The 25604-nt window shown below is 44.5% G+C and overlaps 1 protein-coding gene across 1 annotated transcript in view; it reads right to left on the bottom strand.

The window, feature by feature from the left end:
* CDH26 (cadherin 26) overlaps nt 1-25604 on the bottom strand; it is a 551648-nt gene that overhangs the window by 257047 nt on the left and 268997 nt on the right. Inside the window, exon 4 of the mRNA XM_069650706.1 lies at nt 21341-21488. Within this exon, the coding sequence (XP_069506807.1) occupies nt 21341-21488 (148 nt within the window). The remainder of the gene's footprint in view (nt 1-21340; nt 21489-25604) is intronic.

Below are 25604 nucleotides of genomic sequence, written 5' to 3'. Positions count from 1 at the left end.
TGGCTGCTCTGTCTATGCTACCCTCAACTCTGGTGGTAGAGTCGTATAGTAAGAGTGGAGTCTTGTACTGCCTCAGTTGAATGGTTTTACTAAGCCCTTAGTTGGACTTCAGAAAAAAACTGTCCTAACAGGTATGGGTGTTAACCACAACAGTTTAACTTGGCTTCAGCACAAAGGGAACAATAGGTCTTAATTTGTCTCTAGCGGCCTTCTGGGAAGGACCGCAGGGACAGAACCATAATGTACTTTGTGCTGTAGGTACTCCTGGTGCTCAACAGTGTTGGGAGTCAGATGTGGGTATCAAGCAGCAAGACGGTTCACCAAGCAAAGCTGGACAAACGACTGCAGGCTGGCCTACACAGCAGCTCTGGGTCAGGAATCATTGTCTCAGTGCTGTTCGGTGGTTCTGAAGCACTGGCCGAGATGTCTCAGATGTCTTTAAGCGACTGCAGCTTGACAGCAGCCAGCGCTGCAGTAGGTTGCAGCTTGATGAACACGACTGGCTCGAAAATGTCCTTTAAGGCGGGCATAGGTACATGCTTGTGGAGGCACTTCTCCCAGCTTCTTAAATGGGCTTGTGCTGTCCATTAAAGTGGGTGGCCCACTACTGAGGAGTGTGTTGCAGGCAGCCTTGTTCCTGGTTGTATGGGCAGAGACCTTGTGGCACTCCCTCTCCAGCAAGCTTGCTGCAGAGCCTAGCAGGGAATGCTGTGTGCTGGCTGGGTATCGGTACTGGAGCGGATGGAGGGTCCTCTAAGTTTTGTTTCTCCCTCTATTACCTGGCAGAAGTTTGGGTGAATCTTGCATCCCTCTTTGGATATCCTGGCCTTCCTTCACTGGCTGAAGATGTAAGGCAGACTGTACCTTCAGTAAGGGTCCAAGGTTGAGTTCTTCTTTGTTACTTCAAGTGAAGTCTTCAGATGATTTTCCAAAAGAGGGGCTGCAGCCCTCTTTTAAAGCCAAGTGGGCCACAGTGATTGGTGTAGGCTAAGCCTACCATAATGATCCATTCCTGGGGTCTCTACCAACAATCTCCTGTATGCATGAGGTTATAACCAGAGTGCTTTTCAACAGGAAGGGTAATGGGGTAAAAACAGGAACAAGGTGTGTCCCTGTCTGTTGTTGATCAAAGACTCTCTCTGGTTAATGGTGATATCTATGTGGTCCCTGTTAAAGCGGTAGGTCTCCCTTGAAGCTGCAGCGAGATCAGAATCTTTGGGTACTGCAAACCCCATTCTCGTACCCTATGAATGGGTCCCCCTGGGAAGGTGGCTTACTTTTATAGAGCAGTCCCAAACATGGGTTATAGGTTAAATGTTCGAAAAACAAAAGGCTCGAATGCCTTTTTTTTCGACAGTAAAAAGACTGAAAAAAAGCATCGATTTCTTTTTTTTCATTATTTTTTCTAAATGGTGGGCTTCACCCCAGCCCCCTGTTTCCGTTTTATAACTTGTTTTTATACATGCTAAACTAAACAATATATATAAATAAATACATTTTAAAAAATCGATCCTTTTTTTCGGTCATTTTACTGTCGATCAAAAAGTCATCCGATCCTTCTGATTCGAACATTTGACTGGACACCCCATACATGACAGCTAACTGTCCTTGATACTGAGAGTGGGAGCTGGCATCCGGTTGACAGAGGTACATATGAAAGGTTGTTGGGTTTCCTGTCTCCTTTGTTAAGCTCTGCAGCCAGGCCCCATGTTGCTACTTTGAAGTACCACTATTTGTATGGTAATTGCTGCCATCAGCTGCAGGGCCTAACCAAAGAGCAGGGGGGTCCATAGGGCCTTTGTTAGTTAATCAGGCTGGCAGTGGCAGGGGAAAGCTTGGTCCTCCCCCTTCATGGAGATGACATAGCTGTCACATTCTAACTAAATATGACATGCCTGTAGGCTATGTCCACCTAGAGTACACATGTATATGCATTTGTCGTGGTGTGAGTATAGAAACATGTGTGGATTAGTCCCACACATTTTTCTGAGGTCGGTCTACCATCATTGCTCTTAATTAAAAATGTGAAAAAGCCCAGGTGAGCAACCTACCACCATGTGGATGGTCGAATTCCTCACGTGGAGAGTCTGCAGAACTGGCAAAGTGCTATGTCTGACATAGGACAACATGTGGGCTTCGTTTTGTAAGCACATATCCAGCAGGGTATTCACTGCATGATGAAAGACTTGATGGGCATTCAATCAAGCTCAGCTTCAGGTCTAATCCACATGGGAAAAGTACATTCACACATTTTCCAAATATGAAGAACAACATATTTGAAAGCAACACCTCCAAATCTGAGTTATTCACATAATGGTTTTGCTGAAAAACTGCTGTGGTTGGGCCTCCCGAGGATCAGACTCAGATACCCTAGATCTAAATCGCACAACAAAGTTGTATCTGCTGGCAAGACATGATCCACGTCATTTTCTATAAAAGACCTATCCAGCAGACGGGGAGATTACTGGCAATGCAAATCAAGCAGGTCAATGAACCTGAACAGGCTAAGGCAGAGCATTCTACCAATGGTGCCTGCTATCACATAGTTACACCTCAAACATGTCACAACAAAGTGTCAGAATTCTTTCAACTCCTGTCAAAGAAATGCTAGAAACACTTTGTTGGGGACAAACTCCCAGCGTTTGTTCGAGGCCTCTAGGAGTGTGTGGACTCTCGCAAGGCCCAACACCTTCCCCCTAAAGGAACCTAGACCCAGCCAGGCAGCAATTTCAACTGCAGTTTATTATATCCAAAACCAACAGGGATCAGTACAAAGATAGAAGAAATCCAATGACAAGTCAACGTTCCCTGGCTCACAGACAAGTTTTGTACCCAAATTATGTCGGAGTGACACTACAACCTGGGCCCCTCTCCAGAAAACCTATTGTACTACTGCATTGGGTATTCAGTAAAAGTCCACCTATAGTGGACAGTATACATGTTAGTCTACTGGCTTTCGTTTGTCAGGTGGCTTGCCTGGCCCATCCCCGAATTACCAACTCTAAATAATATTGCAGTTTGAGTGTCTTACCACTGGTTCTTGCCCGTTGCTACCTACCCCTAGGAGACTACTGTGATTGGCTAGAGCTGACCTCCCCAGGTCTGGGATCCGCAAAGGTTCTCAGCTTGACGTGTACCTTCTCAAGATAATAAGAATGACTATGGGCCTCATTACAGGTCAGGCGGTCTGGAATTAAAAGTGGCGATAAACCCGCCGCCACTGTTAATTCCGGACCGTCCGATCCGAGTCCTGCAGGCGGACGTGGAAACACTGGCACCATCACGAGATGGTGCCGGTGTTTCCACTTCCCCATTCCCATTGAGTCCTATAGTCCTATAGGACTCAATGGGAATGGGGATTAACACATTTCTGACTCTCGGGACACCGGGGCTGTAATGCCCTGGTAATTCCGGGAGTCGTGGAGGCGGAATGGTAATACGAGTCCGGCGGTAACCAGGTGGTTTTACCGCCGCTGTTACCACCGGACTCGTAATGAGGCCCTATGTGTCTGCATTGTAACTTGTTGTACCACCTTAGACTATGAGAGTGCTCGTTCATCTCGTGCAACACTCATCTTACAGTGTAACATCTTTGTTGCAGCTTCTGTCTGGCACCATGAGATCGCCTCCCTTTCCCAGCTCTGGTTTCGATTCATCATCTGGGTCGGCCAGGTCACATGTTCAGAGACAGTGATTTGGGGCTCCAGCAGCTCTGAATTATGAGGAATTATTTGCATTTATTGCAGCTGGTGTTACTGCTGTTCAGGGAGTAGAATGTCATTCATATCGAGTGGCCCTGGCAGTGGGCCCTGTCTCACATGTTTGCTCTTGTCCAGTCTGTATTTACCGCAGCTGCGCTCTTGCTGAGAAGCTTGTGGCCTGCTGTAATTCTCCTGAGCCATAACATGGCTTCTACATGTTCGTGCTATACTTTCCATATGTTAGTCACACATGGCTCTGTCAGGTCCCATAGGTGCTCCTGCAGTTTCATAAGGTTAATTGCATATAAGCATCTGCAAGCTTTATCAGGATCTCTTGCTTCTTGTGGTTTCTGCGTTACTGCATTAACCGAATGACAAAATAATAAAAGCAATGACAGTGTGTATATGTATCTGTCCTCTAACTTATAGAATTGTACGCTTGTGTTCTTTGTGTATTCGAGTGTGTGTTTGTGTCCTAATGTGTGGATGGCATGTGCGCTTCATGTCTAACACTGCTATGTCGCGGTTTCTCTAACAGCGTCAGTAACGTGGCTTCTCAGCGCTTCAGTTGACACTGTCAATTGCAGTCTCTTTAGTTGCAGCCTGAGGTTCTTCATCCACTCTGGGTAAGGTTTGTACCCCACCGGGTCTGTAGGGCTGGCTGAGTGGGTACCTCTCGACATAATTATCAATCGTTGGAGCACTAGGAATTGGTCCAATATAGTATGGGTGTTCACGGTATCTCCAGGACTTCTTCCCTTTCATAACTCATCAGGAAATTGGGGGAAAGAAAGGTAGCTTTCGGTGGTCACTTAATTGATCCACAAACTCAACAATGCAATCATGGGTTTGAGTACTGGGTTGAGTTTGCGATTCCGAGAATTTACATTGTGCAACAGCCTTCTGAGTCCCACCCTTCTGCCTTCAGCAAGGGCATGTTTGATTGGATCTGACTGGTGAAGCTGGAGTGGTAAGGAATTGGCTAATGTCCAAATACATTTCGCCAGTGGGACATCCAAATGCAAACATTGATGGCAGCTGTCATTTTGTATTTCAGCAGATCACTGTGACCAACTACGCTGAACCCATAAACCAGAATTGTTTTCTGAAATGTTAGCATCACCACAGAATTTGGATCTTCTATACAATTTCAGAGATGGACAGATGCATAGTGCTCATCGTGGGTGATACATTTGTGCAAGATCTGCACAAGTATGCCGTGGAAAGGGGGCGTGGCTTGGACAGCCATGGAATAGGCTGTGAGCCCTGTGTGCTCCATGATCCGACATCCTGATCCGTTCAACAAACGCATATATTCCACTTGAATCGGGAAGCAAAACACACATAATCGTGTGGGAAGGTGCTGGGAAAAGCATGAGCATGTAAGCAGCTCACGGGAGACTGGAGAACTGCCGAACTGACACATTGTATCCTGGGGAGCGGCCGCGGATGAAAATACCAAAATGGCGGCGCCCCCAGAGAACAAAGGGATCTAGCAGGACGTGGCGGCGAAACGAAACTGCCGGCCCCCTGATGCAGTTACTGTATCGGGTGACGGCCATGGATTAAAGTAAAGATATTTGCAGCCGCGCCCAGCTGCTGACAGCGAGCCCCTTCGCGGACAACGCTGCATCGGAGGAGTTTGCCGGGTGCGTGTGCCCGACCTTGTGTTCCAAAATAGAAGGGCAGCGCCCGCTGTGCGCAGGGCCCGAGGTGGACAGTAGAAGCGGCGACTGCCTCAGCACGGCAATGGGAAGCCGCTGCTTTAAGAATCCCTGAAGAGCACCGGAGGGTGGCCCTGGATGGATCACGCGCCAAAGTGCAACGAAGCATCCTATACATATGCACAGGGCCATGGCATAGTGTTGTGTGCTGTGCAAGGAGCTGGTAGGCCCCGTGCCACATTACATTTGGGCACCACGACCCAGGGAGGTCCTGCACTGGGAAAGTACTACGACGCATCCCCATACGAGTGATCCTGTTGGTTGATGGGGATTGGAGCAACGCTGTACCTCTCGAAGAGAAAAAATGAGGGCAATGTGCATGAACTTGTGGCTGAGACATGTGAGTGTGTAACACACTATTACCAGGACATACCCCAGTCTGGCAAAACCTACATGTGACTACGCCATTGCAAAGGAGATGAGAAGCTGTTGTGTTCTGTGCGGCGCCTCGAAGCACGTTGATGGCGCATGGATAATTGTGTGCAGCGGGAATACATGGGAGAAGACAGCCCATTTGAATACTTTGCCGTGCTCCATAGCACAACGCAACCCGCCGTAACTAGCGCCCTAGCGTTTGGAGGCCCTGAGCACGACACAACGGCATCGCAGTGTGGGGACCAGATACGAAAGGGAATCATGAGATGTCTGTGAAGGGACTGAGAGCCAAATCCAAACAATCCACAATGGAGGTCTTTGCGAAAACGCAGCGGACCCCCACAACAGCGTCACAAAGCACGGGTGCGGCCTCCGCAGATGGTGCCACAGAAGGAGATAACCGTCAGGTCCAGGCGGCCATAACGGATATGAGCACCAAATGGGGCACAGCGATGGCAGACTTGCGGACGGCTTGGAGAAAAAAATTGACGCTGTGGGAATCGAAGTTACCCTGCTGCGTCAAGATGTCTGTGCATTGGCGGAGAAAACAAGTGGCCTGGAAAGCGCAGTGAAAGTTAACACGGAGGTCAGCACGAGCAATGCAAAGGAGGTCCACGTGCTAAAACAGCAGGTCGCCAACCTTGAAAATCGAGTGGAGGAGGCAGAGGGAGGAGCGAGGAGGAAAAACATATGTGTGGTTGGCCTGCCCGAGGGGGAGGAAGGCCATGACCCCACGGACTATGTAGAGAACATGATCCTCCAGGGGATAGGAGCAGAAAAACTCTCACAGGGGTTTACTGTTGAGCGTGCACATCAGGCCTTGATGAGGAAGCCACCACCTGGAGCTCCGCCAAGGCCAATAATCGCAAGGATCCTGAATTACAAAGACAGGGAGAAGATCCTGGAGTATTTCCGTAAGGGCGGGATAATTGAGAGAGCATCCACCAATATCACGGCGTACCCGGATTATACAATGCTGGTGCAGAGGCAAAGGTATAATTACGTGGCCGTCAAGAGGAGGCTACGTGCAGCGGGCATATGTGCTTCTGTACCCGGCGAGACTAAAGGTGCTGCATAAGAGCAAGGTGCTTTTTTTTGACACTCTGGAGGAGGCGGCGGCGTGGCTGGACCTGCAGGGCTGCCCGGAACAGGAGGCTAACCGAGATCGCCTCGAGCGTGACAAGTGAGGAGTTGGTGTCATGGACATTAAGGGGATAAGTGGGAAGGTGGACTTGTTTCGGGAACATGGGAGATTTGAGTGAATTTGTGCAGCCTTTGGACCTTGTGCTCTGGCTGGACTTGAATATAGAGTATCAACTGCATGCTGGAGCTGAATAGCATTAACATCATGCGTGATAGTATGGGTAATAGGAGCAATGGGATGGTAGCAACCTACCCCCGAGAATTGGTAGTTAAGTAGCCATTAGGGCGACTTTACCCTGCTGAGCCCTGAGTATAGACTTGCTAGGCAGGGCTAGATGTGGGGGTGCCTGAGATCCAGGGATGGAGCTGGGCAACGGTTGGGGAGGGTGTTGTTGGGTGTGGGTGGGGAGGTGAGTGGGGGTAGGAGGGGAAGTTTGTGGTGTACATAGTTTTGGGGGGTTTTAGTTTTAGTTTGTGTATGAGCCTACATGGAAATGTCGAACAAATCAATGGCATTGGGCAATGTCAGAATTGTGACCTGGAATGTGCAGGGCCTTAATAGCTATCTAAAACGTAACAAGGTGATGATGTACCTAAAGAGGATGCGGATTGACATAGCTCTGCTACAGGAAACCCACCTCACCAAGGAGAAGTTGGAGGTGATTAGGAGAAAATGGAGGGGTAATGTCATAGGGGCCACATACTCGGCATATGCAAGAGGGGTGATTACATGGGTGGCACCGCATGTGCCATTTCAGCTGCTTAGCTCGACAGTAGACCCAGATGGCAGAATGGTGGTGGTGGCGGGACTCCTGGAGAACAGAGAAGTGAATATCATAAATGTGTATGCCCCTAACCATGATACAGTGGTATATATTAGGTCTTTATATAGTAAAATTAGACCCCTGTCGGGTGGCGCAATGGTGTGGGGAGGGGACTTTAATTGCACTCTGAACCCCAGGATAGATAGGTCAGATGACAAATCAGAAAAGCTGGGGCCAGCAGCTAAAGCGCTGAGGACACTGTTGATGGACCTCGGCCTAGAGGATGTGTGGAGAAGGCTACACACAATAGATAGGCAATACTCGCATTATGCAGCGCCACATGACCTGCACACAAGGCTGGATTACGTGTTTGCATCTGCCGGGATAGTGGGAGAAATGTTGAGGGCGGAATACAAGGCCGGGGTACTCTCTGACCTTTCGCATTTGGTCATAGAGTGGCGACATCAACCCCCCAGAATGTGGATCCCGACGTGGAGGCTCAGAACTGAGGCTCTACAGGATGCAGGCTTTCGAGAGGATCTGAGGGAGGCCATCGAGGAATACTTTGAAATTAATACGGGCAGTGTACGTTCTGTGGGGACAGTATGGGAGGCATTCAAGTTGGTGGTGCGGGGAGTAGCAATATCTAAATCCAAAGGGCTACAAGGGGGTATTGAGCGGGAACTGCAAGAGACAGAAAGAGAACTAGAAGGCCTGATACGAAAAGACGGGACCACCTGTGCGAACAGGGTTAAAATAAAGGACTTACAGTTAGCTTGTAGTGAACTTTGGGACAGATTATGCAAACTAAACTATAAGAAATACACGGAGAGGCTGCATGCAGGGGGGGATAAGCCGGGTAGGTTATTGGCTTGGTTATACAAGAATGAGACCCCCCTTTCGGTGATCAGAGAGGTCAGGGACGCGGAAGGTCAAATCCATAATACCCAGGAAAGGGTAAATGAGGAGTTCCTCAAGTATTACAAACGATTATATGAGGACACAGGAGAGGACATGAGTCAAGAAATACTAGATACGATAGAGGATATAGGGCTGCCCACCTTAGATGACCTAGAACGAGCAGACCTAGACGCCCATGTTATACATCCTGGCATTAGAGCCGCTGGCAATATGCCTGCGGCAACAATACGAGGAGGTGGGGATCCGCATGACAGGGGGCACACACCTGATATCATTGTATGCAGATGATGTGCTCCTCTACTTGCGCTACCTGGAGGAGAACCTGCAATATGTGTGGAGGTGATGGGTCATTATGCCACCCTCTCGGGCATATCGGTGAACCCCGGGAAGTCTAGTTTGTTCACCATGGGAAGGTATAAGAGTACCCCATTGGAGAGGCTGCCTGTCTTGCAGATACCCTGGCAGACCGTGACATTCAGGTATCTGCGCGTAAATGTTCACCACAAAATAGAGACAGAGCACAAACATAACACAGAGAAAGCGATAGAGGGAGTTAAGAATAGCATGGTGTTCTGGTCTAGATTACCCCTAGCCATGATGGGGAGAGCAGCTCTACTCAAAATGGTGGTCTTGCCCAGACTCTTGCACTTTTTTGTGAATGTCCCATACTTGATCCCCAGACGCTTTTTTGTGAAACTTCATGGCATGTGCAGGGGCTCCATATGGGGTAACTCCAGGAATAGGGTGGCCCTGTGGAAACTACAGAACACATGTGATAAGGGGGGGCATAAACCTACCAAATTTTGAGCTGTATTACATGGCGGGACAGTTGTTGTATGTGGCTAGGTGGTTGTCTGCAGAAGACTCGGCAGAAATTAGGCTTTTGCAGGGTGATTCAGCTCCATACATTTTGAGGGAGACAGTGTGGCTGCATAAGACTAAAATGGCGAGGATGGAGAGACTATTGAAGCTGGGCTGGGAAGTCTGGCGCAGGACATGGAGAACGGTGGGTGACCCAGATCCGCTTTCCCAGCAGGCTCCACTGGCGGTGCTATGCGGGGACGACTCCCAATTGTTTGAAGCGGTCCGTTGATACTGGGAACCTGCGGGATTGGCCACCCTTGGAGACATATGGCAGGAAGGGGAGGCGTTGGGATTCCAGAGGCTGCAGGAGACAGGGGTGCATAGAGGCCAATTTATTACTTATACCAGGCTCATGAAACGGGTGAGAGAGAGGTGGCCCGAGACAGTGCTAGTGGAAGAACCCGATGCCTCCCTAGAAACGATGTGTGATGTCTCGGAGGGTGGGCACAAAATATCTAGGATATATGAGCTCCTGAGGGTGAAGGCAGGGAAGGAGCTGCTCCAATTGAGGCATGACTGCGAGGAGGAGGTGGGGGAACCCATGACAGAGGGACAGTGGGATAGAGCCCAAAAGTACCATAAAAGGTGTCCCGGACTCCAGCAGATTCAGTTGTATGTCACCCATAGAGCTTACCTGACTCCCAGTAGGATAGCTAGGTTTGGAGGCTCGGCTGTACAAAAATGCCCCAGGTGCGGGGAGGAGGAGGCGGGACTACTGAACATGTTCTGGGCCTGCCCTGAGGTGCACAGATTCTGGGAGGAAATAAAGATGAAAATGGCTGATGGGGGAGTGGTACTGGACGTAGGGTCTGCTTGGGCTTGCATGCTTGGGAATTTTCCCAGGCCACGTCATTCAAAGCATATCAGTAAAATGAAGGACCTGCCCTATATTTTGGCTAAACGCAGAATCGTAATGTGTTGGAAAGCGGCCCACAGGCCCAGAGTGGAGATATGGTGGGCGGATCTCTTGAGATGGGCCGAAGCAGAAACTATGGTATGGTTTGAAGCTGTCACCAAGGGGGTAGAGGAGGAAGTGGCCCCCTGATAGCTGGAGGCAGCTGGTGACCTCAATGGCAAGCCCCACCAGGTCAATCATGATACAGAAGACTCAGATGAGTCAACAAACACAGAGATTCCCGAAAATGCTCATGTAGATGATGTGGCTGAGATGGCTCGAGTTTGTGGGGAGGGAGCGGGGAGGATGGAAAACGACACTGTATAATGTAATGTTTTGATATTGATTATGTATGTCCTAAAAAGTTACCATGGTTGATGTGTTTGTTGTAAAATAATAAAAATTGTTTAAAAAAAAAGGATGCCGTGTAAAGAGGCTTTGGTACTACCTTTCAGTAGGAAGGAGTGGAGGCTTTTTGGGGCACAGTGTATGAGTGGGCTTTCGGTGCCATGGTTCTCCTTTGTAGATGTGTGGCCTCTGTCAGCAGTGTGGATGTTGTGGTCATGCATTATGGAGCACTACATTTGGGGTACAAGTTCTGCTCACGTTTGCTCCGTCACCTCAACAAGTTGATGACAGCAGTGGTGCAGATTTATCCCAATGCCAAGGTGATTTTCTCCTCCATAACACCAATACCACCAAGAGGTGCATGGTACCAAGCCGGTGTAATTTTCCCACAGCCAGAGGTTTGGAGATGTTTCATAAACAGAAGCATGTGTGACTTTATGTGCAGTGATGGGATGTTCCGCATCAACTATGACGGCATTAAGGAGCAAGATTTGCAGTGGTTCCAAGGAAATGGCATTTATTTGACGTCCATTGGCAATGCTGTTTTTTTTGCCACTCTGCACACAGTGTTACAGACAATCCTGTAGAACTGTAAGAGAAGTGCTGACATTCGGTCCATACAAATGTGAGGAGGAGAAGCAAACAGAAACTCATCAAAAGAGATAAAAAAATATTGTATGCAATCACATACATAACAAAAATAGGACTAAAAAAATTAAATAAAATAAAAACCTTTTGTTTTCTGAGACAGTACTGCAGACCCAAACCCCGACCCTGTTTTACATTTACCCCCCAATGCCCTCATGGCCCTTCCTCCCTAGCACGAAACCTCTGCGATTACACTGTACTTTCACGCTTCCGCGTTCCACATCCAGCCATTTTCTGGATGGGAGCCAAGTAAAGGAAATTGTGGAGCGAAAGACGCTGCTCTAGAAGGTTGGTGGGTCTGGTGTGTAAACAACACTATGCCAGAAGGTTTCTTTGCACAAACAAGTGCAGAAGGATATGGTGGAAGTGTGCAAGGTAAGGGACAGGCATCCTGGGTGTATGCATGAACTGTATGTATTTATTTGCAGTAGCATGGAAGCTGTGCTGCATGTGTGCAATCTTTTTTGAAAAGTGTGCAGTAAGTTGGGTACTGCAGAAAAAAAGAACCAACTTTGCAGTGTACACAGTAAGTTTCAGGCTTCCTACTTTTGTGCATTCATTGTGTGTATGATATCATATGATGTGCAATTGTATGGTATGGCATTCGTAATGCGCATACAAACACGTCTAGCAAAGCGCAACAGTGAGAGGGAGGGGAAACAGAGGGTAGACACAGACAATGACCCTACTAGGCCAGGTGTGACTTAGATCGCCCAAGTGCATAAGTGGAGGGAGAGTAAGGTACAGTACATGGGAAGAACAAATGACAATAAGTAAAAAATAAGGGCCAATTGTGCCAAGTGCACGGATAAGTTCACACAACAGGTGGTGGATGCACTGTTAGGCATACAGAAAACAGTCCTCAAGTGCAGAGTTTGCTACAAAGCCAGTGCAGGGGTTCACCTGGCAGGGGGAGGTGACATGGGACCAACATCACAGAGTCGCCAGGTAAGTAGTGCAGAATCAGATTACGTCAGGCAGTTAGCCGGCAGAGGAGCTGAAACAACAGACGCTAAGAGCAAGGCTTTGAGGTGCTTCCGGAACCGGCGATGGTTCCCGTCAAGTGTCAGAGAGCAAGAGAGGATGTTGCAGAGAAAGGCACCAGGCAAGAAAGCACAACTACCACCAACTGTTTTTTTGCAGAAGCGCCTGACCCTGAGGGAGTCAGAGGTGGATGAGGGAAGAGCTTGCGCAAGCAAATATATAGCGAGTTACAGTTGAATGTATTGAGGTCCCAGGGGACAGAAGGCCTTCTGCATAATGCAGAGTCTTCTCACTTTATTCCTCGCAGCCACTGGGAGCTATTGGTGGCATTTCAGTGCAGGAGAGATACCATCCAAAGTTGCGCACTCCTCTTCTGGATGCGTTCCAGAGGGTGGAGAGTAGAAGGGGGCAGATTTAAAAAGAGCCTGTTGCAATAGTGCAGCCTAGACAGAAGTACAGCTGTGCATACAGTGATCTTTTGAAACATTCCTTTTGCTTGGTACAACAGATACAATGATGCTATTGGTAGATTTTTTTTACGATTTATGTAGGAGGTGTGTTAGTGTGGAAAACATTTTGTAGCATTGTCGGAAGGAAAGCAGACAGTTCCTGTTTAGATATTACACTGTATGATATGGGTAAATGAGAACATTGCAAGCATATATCACTCAAGTGCCACTTCATGGTAGGCGATGGTAAAAAAAACATTATGCTTTTAAAGAACGTAATGGCCGCTCAGTGGCAGATACCATGCACAGAGGCATTTATAACACAGTCATACACATAGTGCAGAAAACATTTCCGTACCTCCATTTTGTGGTGATGGGTGCGCAAGTGGATGAATGTGGATGCACAAATCTTGCAATCTTTTACTGAACTTTCAACTGGGCATGCTGCCCAGTGACAATACACTAGCAGACTGAATTTGTAATGGGAACTATGAAGTGTTGTGCAGAACTGACAGTGTTAGATAGTAATATCTTGGATGACATTGGTGGACTCGTGTGTGCCCATTTACCCGTACCCAATGAGGTCTTGTTGGACAAAAGGTAGTGGAAAAGGAAGAAGGACTGCTCCTGCTTTACTGGGAGTGCAGCCCTCGCGGTACTTTGAGCACCGCACAAGCCACAATCTGTGCTTCTTACCTTGCTGGCCAATGGACATGGGACTTTTGGGATTATCCAATCAGGTACTGTGGGTGTGGTTCACAGGAAGGGGCGGTCAAACTGCTGTATATTACACTCTGCGTAGTGAGGCTGCTGACATGGTGAAATGCATTGTGTTGCCTATAGGTGGTGCTTTTCTACTAGATCTGCACAACTACGCCCTGGAAAGAAACTTTGAGGAGAATTTTGGGTTGGAAGGAGTGGTTGCATTGTGGAACCGTGTCTACGAGTCCAGTTTTGCCAGCATGCATGCACTTTGCAAAGACCTAGCTACTTTTGCTAGAGCCGATGTTACCATCATCCACTATGGCGGCATGCATATGGGTTACATGTCTTGTTTAGGCTTGTTCTGATGACGGAAGTGGTTGCTAAATCTAGTGAAGATGCTTTTGTCTCACTGCCAAGATGGTTTTCTCATTCATAACTCCACAAAGAGTATGGGACATTGCTCCTGGAAGTTGTTCTGAGCAAGAGGCAGGAAGGTATCTCATCAAAAGAAGCATGAATACTTTTTTGTCCGCTGCAGCGATGTTCTTCTGTAACAATGACCTCATTAGTTGTGGAAATGTGGAATTTATCGACACAAGTGGCATTTCTTTGTCGCCCATTGGTAATGCTGTTTTGTTTGCCCGTCTATACGATGCGGTGAAGAGTTTACTATAACAATGTCCGCACAAGAAAACACAAAATCAAATAATTAGTGAAAAAAGGTGTTTCTCTAGAAGCATCTAAAAGAAAAAAAAAGAAAAAAAACTCTTTGCAGAGTCGCCCCTTACAATGAACTCCCCCTACCTCAGTTGCAAGCTATTCCAATACGCTTGCATGCAGCACGAAAGCCACGTCCAGAGATTTTCAGGTAGTGGCCATAGAAATGGGACTGTGGAGCCAAAGGGATTGCGCAACAACATTTCTGGGCATGGTGTGTACGCAGAGGACTGTTGTACAGAACTGATACTGTTACATGGAGAGCTCTTCAATGTCATTGGTGGAAGCGTGTGGAACTTTGTAACAGTACGCAAAGACGGTGTGCTGCAAAGAAGAAACTGGAAAGGGAAGAAGGAATGTTTCTGCTTCATTGGGATACGGCCCTAGTGTTACTTGCGGAAACACACGTGCGCGTACTCCACTTTGCTGCTAGCTACCCATGTGATTGGGACAATGATGACTATCGCAGCTTCGAGTGTGGGTGACAGCAAGGCCTGTTCATAATTTTCTCCATTACTGTGCGTGCTCAGCCAGACTGACATGGTTGCTATTAGTTGCAGACGCACTGTAGCACAGCAGATTTGGTGCACCATTACTTAGAGGGCAAACCTATGTGGCCTGCTACTCTGTTCTGAAAAACTGCAAACAGATTGCACATCACCTGTGGGGTGTGCGCTTTTGTAGGGTTGCTGTGGACAACGTTATCCGGGAATCAGGCCTACATTGTTCCAAAACATACATATATGTGCAACGGCACATTGTGGTGTGTTTGTAAGCGTGTACTTTCCGAAAAACACTCCGTACATTGCTCAACCCTGCACTTTGCTGTTGTTCGAGGGCACGGCTCCTGTCCCCGAAATAAGGGCCCACACACAGCATGGGTGCAGTCGCATGGTGACGGCCCCACTGTTCTCCTTTGGGATGGCTGTTCGCTGGATGCGTTTTGGGAAGAATGCGTTGTGTGCACGTCCATGAGTGTCCTATGCACACTGTTGCCTCTTCTCTACTGACTAAAAGTGTGCCACACATGTGCCAACCATTTTGGGAGATGCTGGCTATTTATAGAGTATAGCAGGTGGGATGTTCATGTGTATAGCTACCTGTAGGACGTGGGTGGACGCCCCAACCTAATTAACGTGCCTTTGCATATGCTGCACAGTGGTGATGTTACCAGGACAAAGAGGAACAGATACACACGCGTGTACTTGCACTACGCACAAATGCCTGCCCCCACATGCATTTCTTGCGGTCATTGCAATGAGGACTGTGTGCCGTTGAGTCTGAACCCATTTCAGGTAAAAAAGGATACCACACACGCACTCAGCAACATTCTCATTATTACCGTTTACTTGTACACATGCATAAACCCCATTTGGAAAGGGAAGGGGTAGCATAAGTGGATACTTTTTGTGGGGAAATGGGGATTTGCACAACTTGGTTGTGAGGGGAGGAAGAAATTAATGTATTACCATAACATCTCCCATGAAATGGTTTTTGAGGGAATGGCGGGCTCTGAGATGGGGAAGAAGTACACAGGCAGGTGCGCCGGTGCTGATTCATTTTGTCCAACATATATCCTTGTACGCAACCTTTAAAGTGGCACAATTGTTCAACAATTTCTCCACTTTGACTTCCACGCTGTCCATTTCCCTATGCACAGAGTTTCTTTCTTTTCCTAAGCCCATATGCTGCTGTGGAAGGGTGGCCGCTTGTACTTCCTCGCTTTCCTTTCCAATATGTTCTCTTACTGAAAAGAGAATGTGTTTGGTGTACATGCAGCAATACATATTAATTAATTTACGGTTCACAGCACTGTGCGTACCAATGGGGTTACTATAGAAAGTATTAGCGTCATGAGGGAAATGTTCATCCTGCCACTCTGTGGTGCTTGCCATTGCTGTGTTATAAAAAGGCACGTTATGCTTCTGTACAATTGCATACTGCAGCACCTGTGCAATTATTAGACAAACTTTAGGATCTTTATTACATTGTAGTGACATTCAGGTTTTAGCACTTTCCAGTCATTACTCTGCCTGTTCGTTCTTTGTTCCCCTTTACAGTAGCAGTGCTGTAAGATTAGGCAGACGTCACTTCTGTTGTTAATGCATTCCGTTATGGTGCACTCCCTAATACTTTGTCCTGTTTGCTTCATAAGTACACCATTTGCAAACCTACTCTATTTTCGTTGTCACTTCTTGCACATGGTGCTGTTTGTCTATAGTCTTTGAGTTTGGTGATTGGTACCACTATGTAAGAGAGCACCTGCCTTCCTCAGCAGGTTGGATGCCACATGATCTCCGCAAACAGACGCATAATCCGCGACTGCTGTCCGCATTAACAAGATTGCAGAAGTTGCACTATGTTGCACATTTCTTCTTTACAAACTAAGGTTATCTTGCTAAAAATCAATGAAATTCACTGACAAAAACCTATGCAATTCAATGGCCAAACGTTGTTTTCAGGGACGTTATGGTTACAGGTAAAACCAAAAAACCCCAGAAATTTGCCAGTTATGGTAAGCTAAGCAACCATAACTTGCGCTACCCCTGAGCACTGCAAGAACTAACACCCATGACATGACATGTCATGACATGACTGATGACATTAAATGTGTATATAGTTTTTTTTTCACAAACACCCTCCACAAGGGATTGTCATTGTAATGTCGGCAGAAAACTATTAGAAATCATTGGTAGAGTTCTTTAAGGAATGCATTGCTATAAAATATACATTTCATGGCTCTGTTTCGCCGATGACATTGTGTTATTTGATCGAACCCCATATGGGCTCCAAAACAAGTTGAATCAATTCTATGAATATGCTCTAGTGCAAAACCTTGTACCAAACTCAGTTAAATCGCTAACTTTTTCGAAATAACGAAAGAATTAAATCCTACAGTTGGCACTTGGCAGGAATCAAAATTGAGTGTGCAAAGTCAATCTGTTATCTTGGTTATCCTTTAGCGGAGCATTACTCAAAGAAATCATGGGAATTATACCTGAAAAACAAAGCGTGTACATTGGCATCAATAATGAAGGTGATATTTGACAAGTATTGTCACTTTTCAATTTTACCACTTATCGACTTTTATTTACTAAAAGTTGAACCAATCTTACTATTTGGCTTGGACATGTGTCTATTTGACATGGATGAGATGTTGAATAGAATACAGGGCAACCTATGGAAAAGTACTCTGGGTTTGTCCTCATTGGTGCCGAATTCCATTGTACGGCACGAAATGGGGCTGTCATCTTTAGTAGCTAAATGGGCATGGTGAAAGTTATCCAGATATGCAAGCCTTATGTCTCCACATCACAACTCACTCTTTTTTGATCTAAACATGCTACTCATTAATGGAAGCCTTAAATCCTTGGCAAAATTTGAAAACCAAAATGAAGATTCTCTTAGATAACATTGATTCTTCTACTGAAGATCTTATCTTAGGTTTACCAAAGATAAAGCACAACCTATATGACCGAGATTGGTCTGCAACTCTAGATCGCAAAAAACATTATAAAACATATTATGAATACGCACAACAACCAAGGAGGAGAGAGTTGAGGTCCGTCTATTTAACTAAATGTCCATCCAGTAAAGTACGAAATGTATACTTGCGTTTCAAACTGAATCAGTTTCACACATTAGAATGCATTCAATGTTGGCACTTGCCCATTATGGTCAATCACAATTTAAGTTGTCACTTCTGTGATTATAGATGACAGCCTGAAACCTTGAAACACCTTGTGGTCGACTGTACATAATTTGAAGAGGATAGAAAGAACCTAATGGGGATATATGCACCCCAAGATACTGATTTATCAAGGTCCTCTTTTTGGGAGAGATGTATGTGCGGGAGCAGTACGTGTTTTCTTTTGGCACTAGCATGCATTTTATGGAAAATTGATCTAGAAATATTAAAGAAAAATTAACATATGTTTGCACAAATGGGTAGTGCTGAGCAGGATAAATCTGTTAACTAGTGCAATCTTGGAAACGGTATAATTGAATTGATTTAGTAGTTTGAGCAATCAAATGAACTTAATATTGGATACGTTCCGAAAACTCAAAAGAGGAATATTGAATAATCAAAAAACTATAATGTGATTGATTCAAATGTATTGCAACAACTTCCATTGATTTTTCTTTTCTCTCTTAAGTGATGTTGTAAAAGTTTAAAATGTATGATTAAACTGTAAACAAATTTTAATTAAAAAAAAAAAAGTGCAGTGATTTCTAATGCCAGTATTGTTTTCACTAATGGGGCCCAATTTGTAAAAAGAGCAAACTAAAGTAAAATCGTGGTTTTCTCATTTCACAAAATTTTTAAATGCACGACTTGTTTTTGTACTTTTACATCGATTGCAGAGTAAAAGACTCCCATTTTAGACCAGGTACACAAACCTCACATAATTTTGCAAAAGTACCCATTCAAAATGATGTCTAAAGTTGCGTGAACTCCAAAAGAAGTGATAAGAGGAGGTACAATTGAATACATAGATTATTGTGAAATATAAAAACTAAAAACACAAGTGCTTATAGCAGTAAGGTCATTTTGCAATTGAGATGCAACAAGAACAGTGATGGACAACCTACAGCACACCAGATATGTTGGCCTACTACTGCCATGAGCCCTACAAAGCACAGCCAAAGGTGAGGTTTCATGGGAATTGTAGGCCCTAACATCTGAATAGCCACAGGTTGCCCACCAATGAGGTAGGCAAAGGGAACTAAGGCAGGCAGGAGGGAGAGGTAAATATTACAGTCATAGAGCGAGAGAGGTAGCATTATTGGAGAAAGAGGAGAGAAAGCAAATGTAGACGATGGTCTGGAGGGGGACTGGAATGGGTGGTGTGTGGAAAGATGGATACATTGGGTTTCCACTCAGTGTCCGGGAGGAAGGGAAGAGTACAGCTGATGGGATGTTAACAACATTAAAAAGCATAGTAGTAAAGTAAGGGATGAGAAACAATGAATAGCAATTTCCAATTGGACAAAGAAAATGTTGCGTTTAAAGGAGTTAACATTAAGGATTTATGAATACATTTTAGCAGTCTCAAATAAGACAGTGGGCCTCATTACGACCCTGGCGGTAAGGGGTTAACGCCAGCGTTAGCTGCGCCGACCCCTTACCGCCAATTACGAGGTCCCTTAGCGCCATGGCGCTTTTAACACCTGCTTTTAGCAGGTGTTAAAATCCATGGCGCTAAGGGACCATGGAGTTAATTACGCCACCGTAATTTACGGTGGCGTAATTAACGCCTTCCCCACTCCCATCATGCCCTATGGGGCAAAAATGGGAATGGGGAAGGGTAAATGGGGATTGGGGACTTACCGCCCCGCCTAGGTCGGAATGGGGTGGTAAGTCCGCCTACCACCATGGCGTAAACGGAGTTTACGCCATGGTGGTAAAGTCACGGCCCAGGCGGTAACTTACCGCCTGGGTCGTAATGAGGCCCAGTATCAAATATGGGGGATGAAATGTGGATATGAAACAATGCATCGCCCATCTGTTTATGGCAGCATGTGGCAACCGAAGGACCTAGATAATCTCTGCAGCCGGGCCCTCCTAACCCCCACGCAGTGGATGCGGAGAAAGGTGGAAGAGAGAGAGAAAAAGAGAGCGATAGAGAAGAAAGAGAGGACATGTTTGATAAGTCTCTTGAATGCACAGGTGGCATGTCTGTCTTGCCCTACATGCCAGCCCTTCCACCTAACCCAGATGTGTGTTCTGAAAGGTCAGGGTGCACAGCTGAGAAGTGGTGTGCCACCCACAGAAAACAGGGTACACCACCACTTGAACCTTTTTTTGGAGGTATGAAGGCTGAATCCTTGCAGTTTTCTGAGCCACTTGCTGCATTCTGTTTTCCGTTTAGGTACTTTTAGTAGTGGTGTTATTTTGTAACCAAAGTCTGAGTTTGGATCAATTTCCAACTTTTCCCTTAGAGCAACCTTTCCTGATTTGGCCAAGTATTCATTTTTAGAACCAAAATGGTCAGGAACTTGAATGGCTCTAAAAACAAATTGCTCCTCTGGAAAAAATGAGTTTTGTGTTTATGTGCTGTGTTCCTTCTAACTCAATCTAACACTAGACTTGCCCACTCACTGAGTAGTCAAATCGCTTCAAGAATTCAGTATCTGTATGAGAACAATGCACACATATACATGCAAGGAATGTCAATGGAAAAGAGATTACTTTTTAGTATTCATCAGGCTAACAACCTCAGCCCCGCTATCAAATTTTCCCAGTGAGTGATGGTGTTTGTTCTCATATTGGAAGAGTGAATTTCTCAAATTTAGACCGGTCCATTCTTCCTGCCCTGTAGGAATGGTAGTGAGCAAACAATGAATCTTCCTAACTAGGTAAGATGAACTGCACAAGACCTGGTACAAATCCATGACATGAGCATCACCAAGTTAGAGTGTTGAGATATAGGGAAAATATTACAGAATCCATGAGTGTCATACTTCGGAAAGCACATGGGAAGCAGAGGTGAAGTTCTGAGAGCTGTCTGAACTACACAGTTTCAAAAGTATTTTCTAAACTACATGGGAACCTTGAGTAGAGATCTGAAATCATTGCTTTTGTGATCCAGTTTTACTTTCCATCACAAGGAACCATATTTCCTATATTTCTCTGTTCAGACAACTTCAGGGATAACTAAATAGCACTTCAACCATCTAGGCAGTGGAGGATTTCTTGGGTATGCTTTAGCTCCTTTAGAAAGGTGTGTTGACCTGTGTATGGTTAGAGAAGGTACAATATGTTTTCGAATGCTAAAGACAGCATCAATTCAAACCTGAATAGATCAAGAAAGGTTTGGTGGGAGGCACAAGTACCACCCCTATTTTGAGAAAAGTGAGTACTGTATCTGTTCCTTTTTGAATGTCATATTATTGATGAAATATTGACCAAGTCAACTGAATTTGCACACAGTTCGGTTCCGATCGCAATAGCTGGCCTTGCGCTTGCTGACCCCCTCCAATCCTCACAAGCAAAACATATTTAGGTTTATTTAAGTACACTCAATGAATATTACATATATAAAGGTTGTAGTGTTGTCAATCTTCTGCTGAATAATGATCGGGGCAGGACCTCACTCACCTAAAGCAGAGGTCTCTTTGATGGTGACATTGTATTCATTTTGCAAGAAGATGGGTGCGTTGTCATTTTTGTCCTTCACCTCCACGTTGAAGATTAAGGACTTGTCCACTATCCTCCCTGATGCCCTGTCCGCAACATCAAAGCACACCTGTAAAAAGCAGACATCGTGATTTACCATATGGCTAGTTGTCAAGACTCCAGTTTTCAGTTGTCTGCAATCACGATATCTAGAGGTTTGAGACCAGTTTTAATATCTCAGCATTACTCCTGTTAGAGCTATCAGATTTTCATGATATCCATGACAAATACATATGAGGAAAAATGTAAGTTTAAGGAATTTCAGTGCAGATTGTTTGCATCATGTTTTTGGTAAAATAATATTTGTTCATGACATTTGTGATTGTATAATACGAAAATAACATACAGATGTTGATAGAGATATGACAAATACACAATATCAACTGATTGGAAGCATTCTTCAATTTAATTAGATTGTTGTTCAAGTACAAAAGAACATCTAACAAGCAAATTATATAACACAGCAGAACAATTAGTTAAAACATATTTGCCTAAACTCGAGGGTCTTCTTTTCAGATACACAGAATAGTAGTGATTTCAGTGCTATCAAAATAAATCATGAACTGTCCTCACTCTTTAAACCCTATTGTAAACATAGTTGGTGTACAAATTATCTTCTTTTGTTCTTTTTTCGAATATACTAATGCACAGATCCCTTGAAAGTTGTTTGTTCACATCTGTTGTTTCAATAAACTATCTAATAACTGTCCTAGGGAAGCACGACTTATTATGTTATGTTATCAGGTTTGAGCAGAAGTTTGGAAGGTTTTTGGTGGATCTACGCTTGTTTCTATATAAATATAGAATATGTCCATCAGGTGGTACACCAATGTTTGCAACATTCTTCAATCATTGAAGTGATTAGATATTGTAGTTTGAAGTCTGAAATTCCCCCATATTTCTAGGAATGTGGCCTTTTCATCGTGAAATCTAGATCAATCTTTCATATGACAGCTATTTCTGATAGCACTGCCAGTCATGTTTGAGGTCTGATAGTGTTGTTCTACCTCATAGTATTGGGATGCATATCTTTACTACTATAAATGTTTGCTGCCCATCTGGTCCAGTGTTCCGAAAAGGTTTCTAGATCTGTGAAGTCATGTATCAAAATCATCAACATTGTGTTGGGAAGTGAGAAGCCCAATGTTCTTTTAATGATTAGCCAAACCTTAGAATGTTAAGAGTGTAAATGACATTTCCATAGTATATTACTATGGATTTCCTTGCATCTAATGGCATGGCTAGCAGGGTAACCATCTAGTTATGCTTCCAAGGTATAGGCAGTACCTCCATTAGATTAAAGCTATGAGTTTTGCCTGGAATATAGCCTACCTCGGAGGAATGAACTAAGGGTGGGAAGAATTGTTATAGAGTCATGGATAACACGTTTCCTAGTATTTTGATATCCACAGTGATCAATAAATTAGCTCTAAAATTACAACATTTGGTAGTGTCTCTGCTTCGATTGGGCAGAACAGATATTTACCTTGTATTTATTTCAGTAAGAAGTTATCCTGTAAAAGTATCTTCATTGTACATACATGTTAAGCGAAGTATTAAGATTCACAGATTTTATAACATTTCAGGGGGAAGCCATCATCCCCAGGTGATCTGCCCAGGGATAGGTTCTTTATAGCAGTTCTCACTTCCGGTTTGTATATGGATGCTCCTAAGAAGCTTTTGTTAGAGTAATTGGGAGTTGGGAATGTTACAGTATTCATGGAATTATTTCTTTACAGATATCTGAAGCTCCATCTAGCTTATATAATATGTCACATAAAGTCACAAATGCATTGGAAATGTCTGTTAATTCGTAAATAACTGAACCACTGTGCATGGCAAGAAAGGGATTTGCACAGTTGTATGTCTAAAAGTCTGCCTGCATTTACATGTGCATAATACTTCTGTTTAATTTGAACAGTGCAAATTCTGCTTCTCTAGTGATGTGAATGTTAAGGTTATATTTCACTTTAGTTTACAATGTGAAATATCAGAAGTTGGTGTTGCGTATACAAAATAGGTGTTTCACTTCAGTGCTTAAATGTAAAGAACCTTTCCTTCATAAGTGATAAGCATCACTATTCGCTTTATAATACATGGCAGGCTGCAATCACTGTCTTGTCCAAGATGGGCTACATAATTGTCTAATTACAGGCTAGTTGTGCCATCACCATTGACCCATAATAGCAAAATTACATCACTACCACTCTGTAATCAGTTATTACGCTTCAGTTGTGGTGTCAAAATGCTGGTTGCTTACGTCAGCACAGAGCAGAATTCCATCTGTCATTGCAGCACTTAATCAACAAGCTTTCCAAATTCCTTCCTTGTGAAATAGATTTATGTGCCACTTTACAAGCGTCAGCTGACAAGGAACTGTTTAGGTCAATATCTTTATTGTGTGCACTGCTGGAGCTTAACACATGAGAGCAAGAAACTGCAGCTTTTTGCTTAAAAGAACAAAATGAAAACATGCATTGTATTAAACTTCGTAAATAATTTTCTGCAACACATTAGAAGCTGCGTGTAACTTTACAGCCTTCTTGCCAGGGCTATATGTTTCTTGTACAAATGCTGTAGCCACCCTTTTCATTTTTGTTAAGTTGTAATGTCGTTTTCCTTTTGACAAAGCTAGCATGGCCATTAATGCTCATAGATATATGATACTATGACTAATCTGTTACTTGTGGGAAAGATGGTCCTGCTTGCATCTGTACTGTGATAGGAGGTGTCTTCTACAGGAATAGCATGGTGCAGTTCTCAATAAAGCTACTAATTTAATCTCCTGGAATTCGCTTGCCATTATGATCCTATGCACGCCCATTAATGCTTTCAAAAGTTTCAAACAATTAAAAGTTCATTAATGAATCCATATTGCATATGTAATGAAATGAAAAATGTTGTAAGTAAATTGGATCTGGTTGTTCCTACAGAATGAATTCAAATAGGCAAACACGACAACAAATGGCCCTGATGTTAAAAGTCCCATGTGTGCTATGCTCCTGATCAGAGGTAAGTAAGCTCTTCAGTAGCTGGAAATTATGCATTTATCGGCTTCTCTGCATATATATTTATATTTATAGTTAAAATGTATAAAGCACTACTAAGGCCCAGCAGGGGCTCTAGGCGTATATTTAGGGCAATCGTGTCAATGTCACTTCACTTCAATATATAGAGTGACTTTTTATCAATCTATTCCAATGGTCTTGATACATCAGCAGATCAGTCTTTTCTGCTGTGGCCTGCGCCAAATGCACTCTGAACGAGGTTCATTCTCTGGGGCTGGTGTTATTTTCGTTGAGATATTTTTTTACTTAAAAGGGCCATAACATCCATTGCATCATGGTTTAGTGTTTCCAGGAAAGCTTTAAGTTGTTCAGGAGCAGAAAACTCTGTTATTTTGCCATCTCTAGTAACAATAATTTTCGTCGATTCAAGAAGACCAGATTTTTAAGTCCCATTTCCTTAGTGTGTACCTAAAGTCCGGAAGCTCTTTTTCTTGGCCATTGTAGATTCGTGCTGGTAGGAAGCTGTTGTTACCCTGAAAACTAAAGGCAGTGTTCTGCCCCACATGTTGCAGTAGCTGATGTGTCTGTGCATGCTGCAGCAAGCAGATTATGAAGGTTCATGGCATGTCAGGTTTCTGCCCGCCAGTTTTTCAAGGATCCCAATGATGCACACATTATTACGTCAGCTACGTTCCTTCATCTATGTGATATCAGCCGCATGCTATACTATCGAGTACTTCAATGGCTCTAGGCTTTCAATCCTTTCTTCTGACCTCAATAATCAGGTCGGAAGGATAGATCAGGGCAACGTGTTTGTCTTGGAAACGAGACAAACGCAGAAGAACAAAGGTTTAAATCCCTGTGCCCGGTATTAAGCGGGTTCTAAAAGATTAATTCATTATGCATTTCAGTTATTCTTCTTTATTGCACTCTCAGGTCCTCTTGTCATTGTATGAGGTGTAGCACGTGTTGTTTTGCCATTATCAATTGCTTCCACTGTCATCCTAAGGGCTTTGCTTTAACAGTTGCTCTAAAACAGGAAGTCATGTGTACCTTGCAAATTTAGGTACATCTTTCAATTTTTCAGACCCATTTTTATTTTAGTTTGCATAGTGGTTATTGGATCCATGATGTGTTATTAGGAGTGAAGATACATTCTTTACTGGATCACACGCAGT

The sequence above is a fragment of the Ambystoma mexicanum genome, chromosome 3p (genome assembly GCF_040938575.1).
Source record: "Ambystoma mexicanum isolate Mex_15411 chromosome 3p, UKY_AmexF1_1, whole genome shotgun sequence".
NCBI classification, from domain to species: domain Eukaryota; kingdom Metazoa; phylum Chordata; class Amphibia; order Caudata; family Ambystomatidae; genus Ambystoma; species Ambystoma mexicanum.
This window is presented reverse-complemented; position numbering and strand designations above follow the sequence as displayed.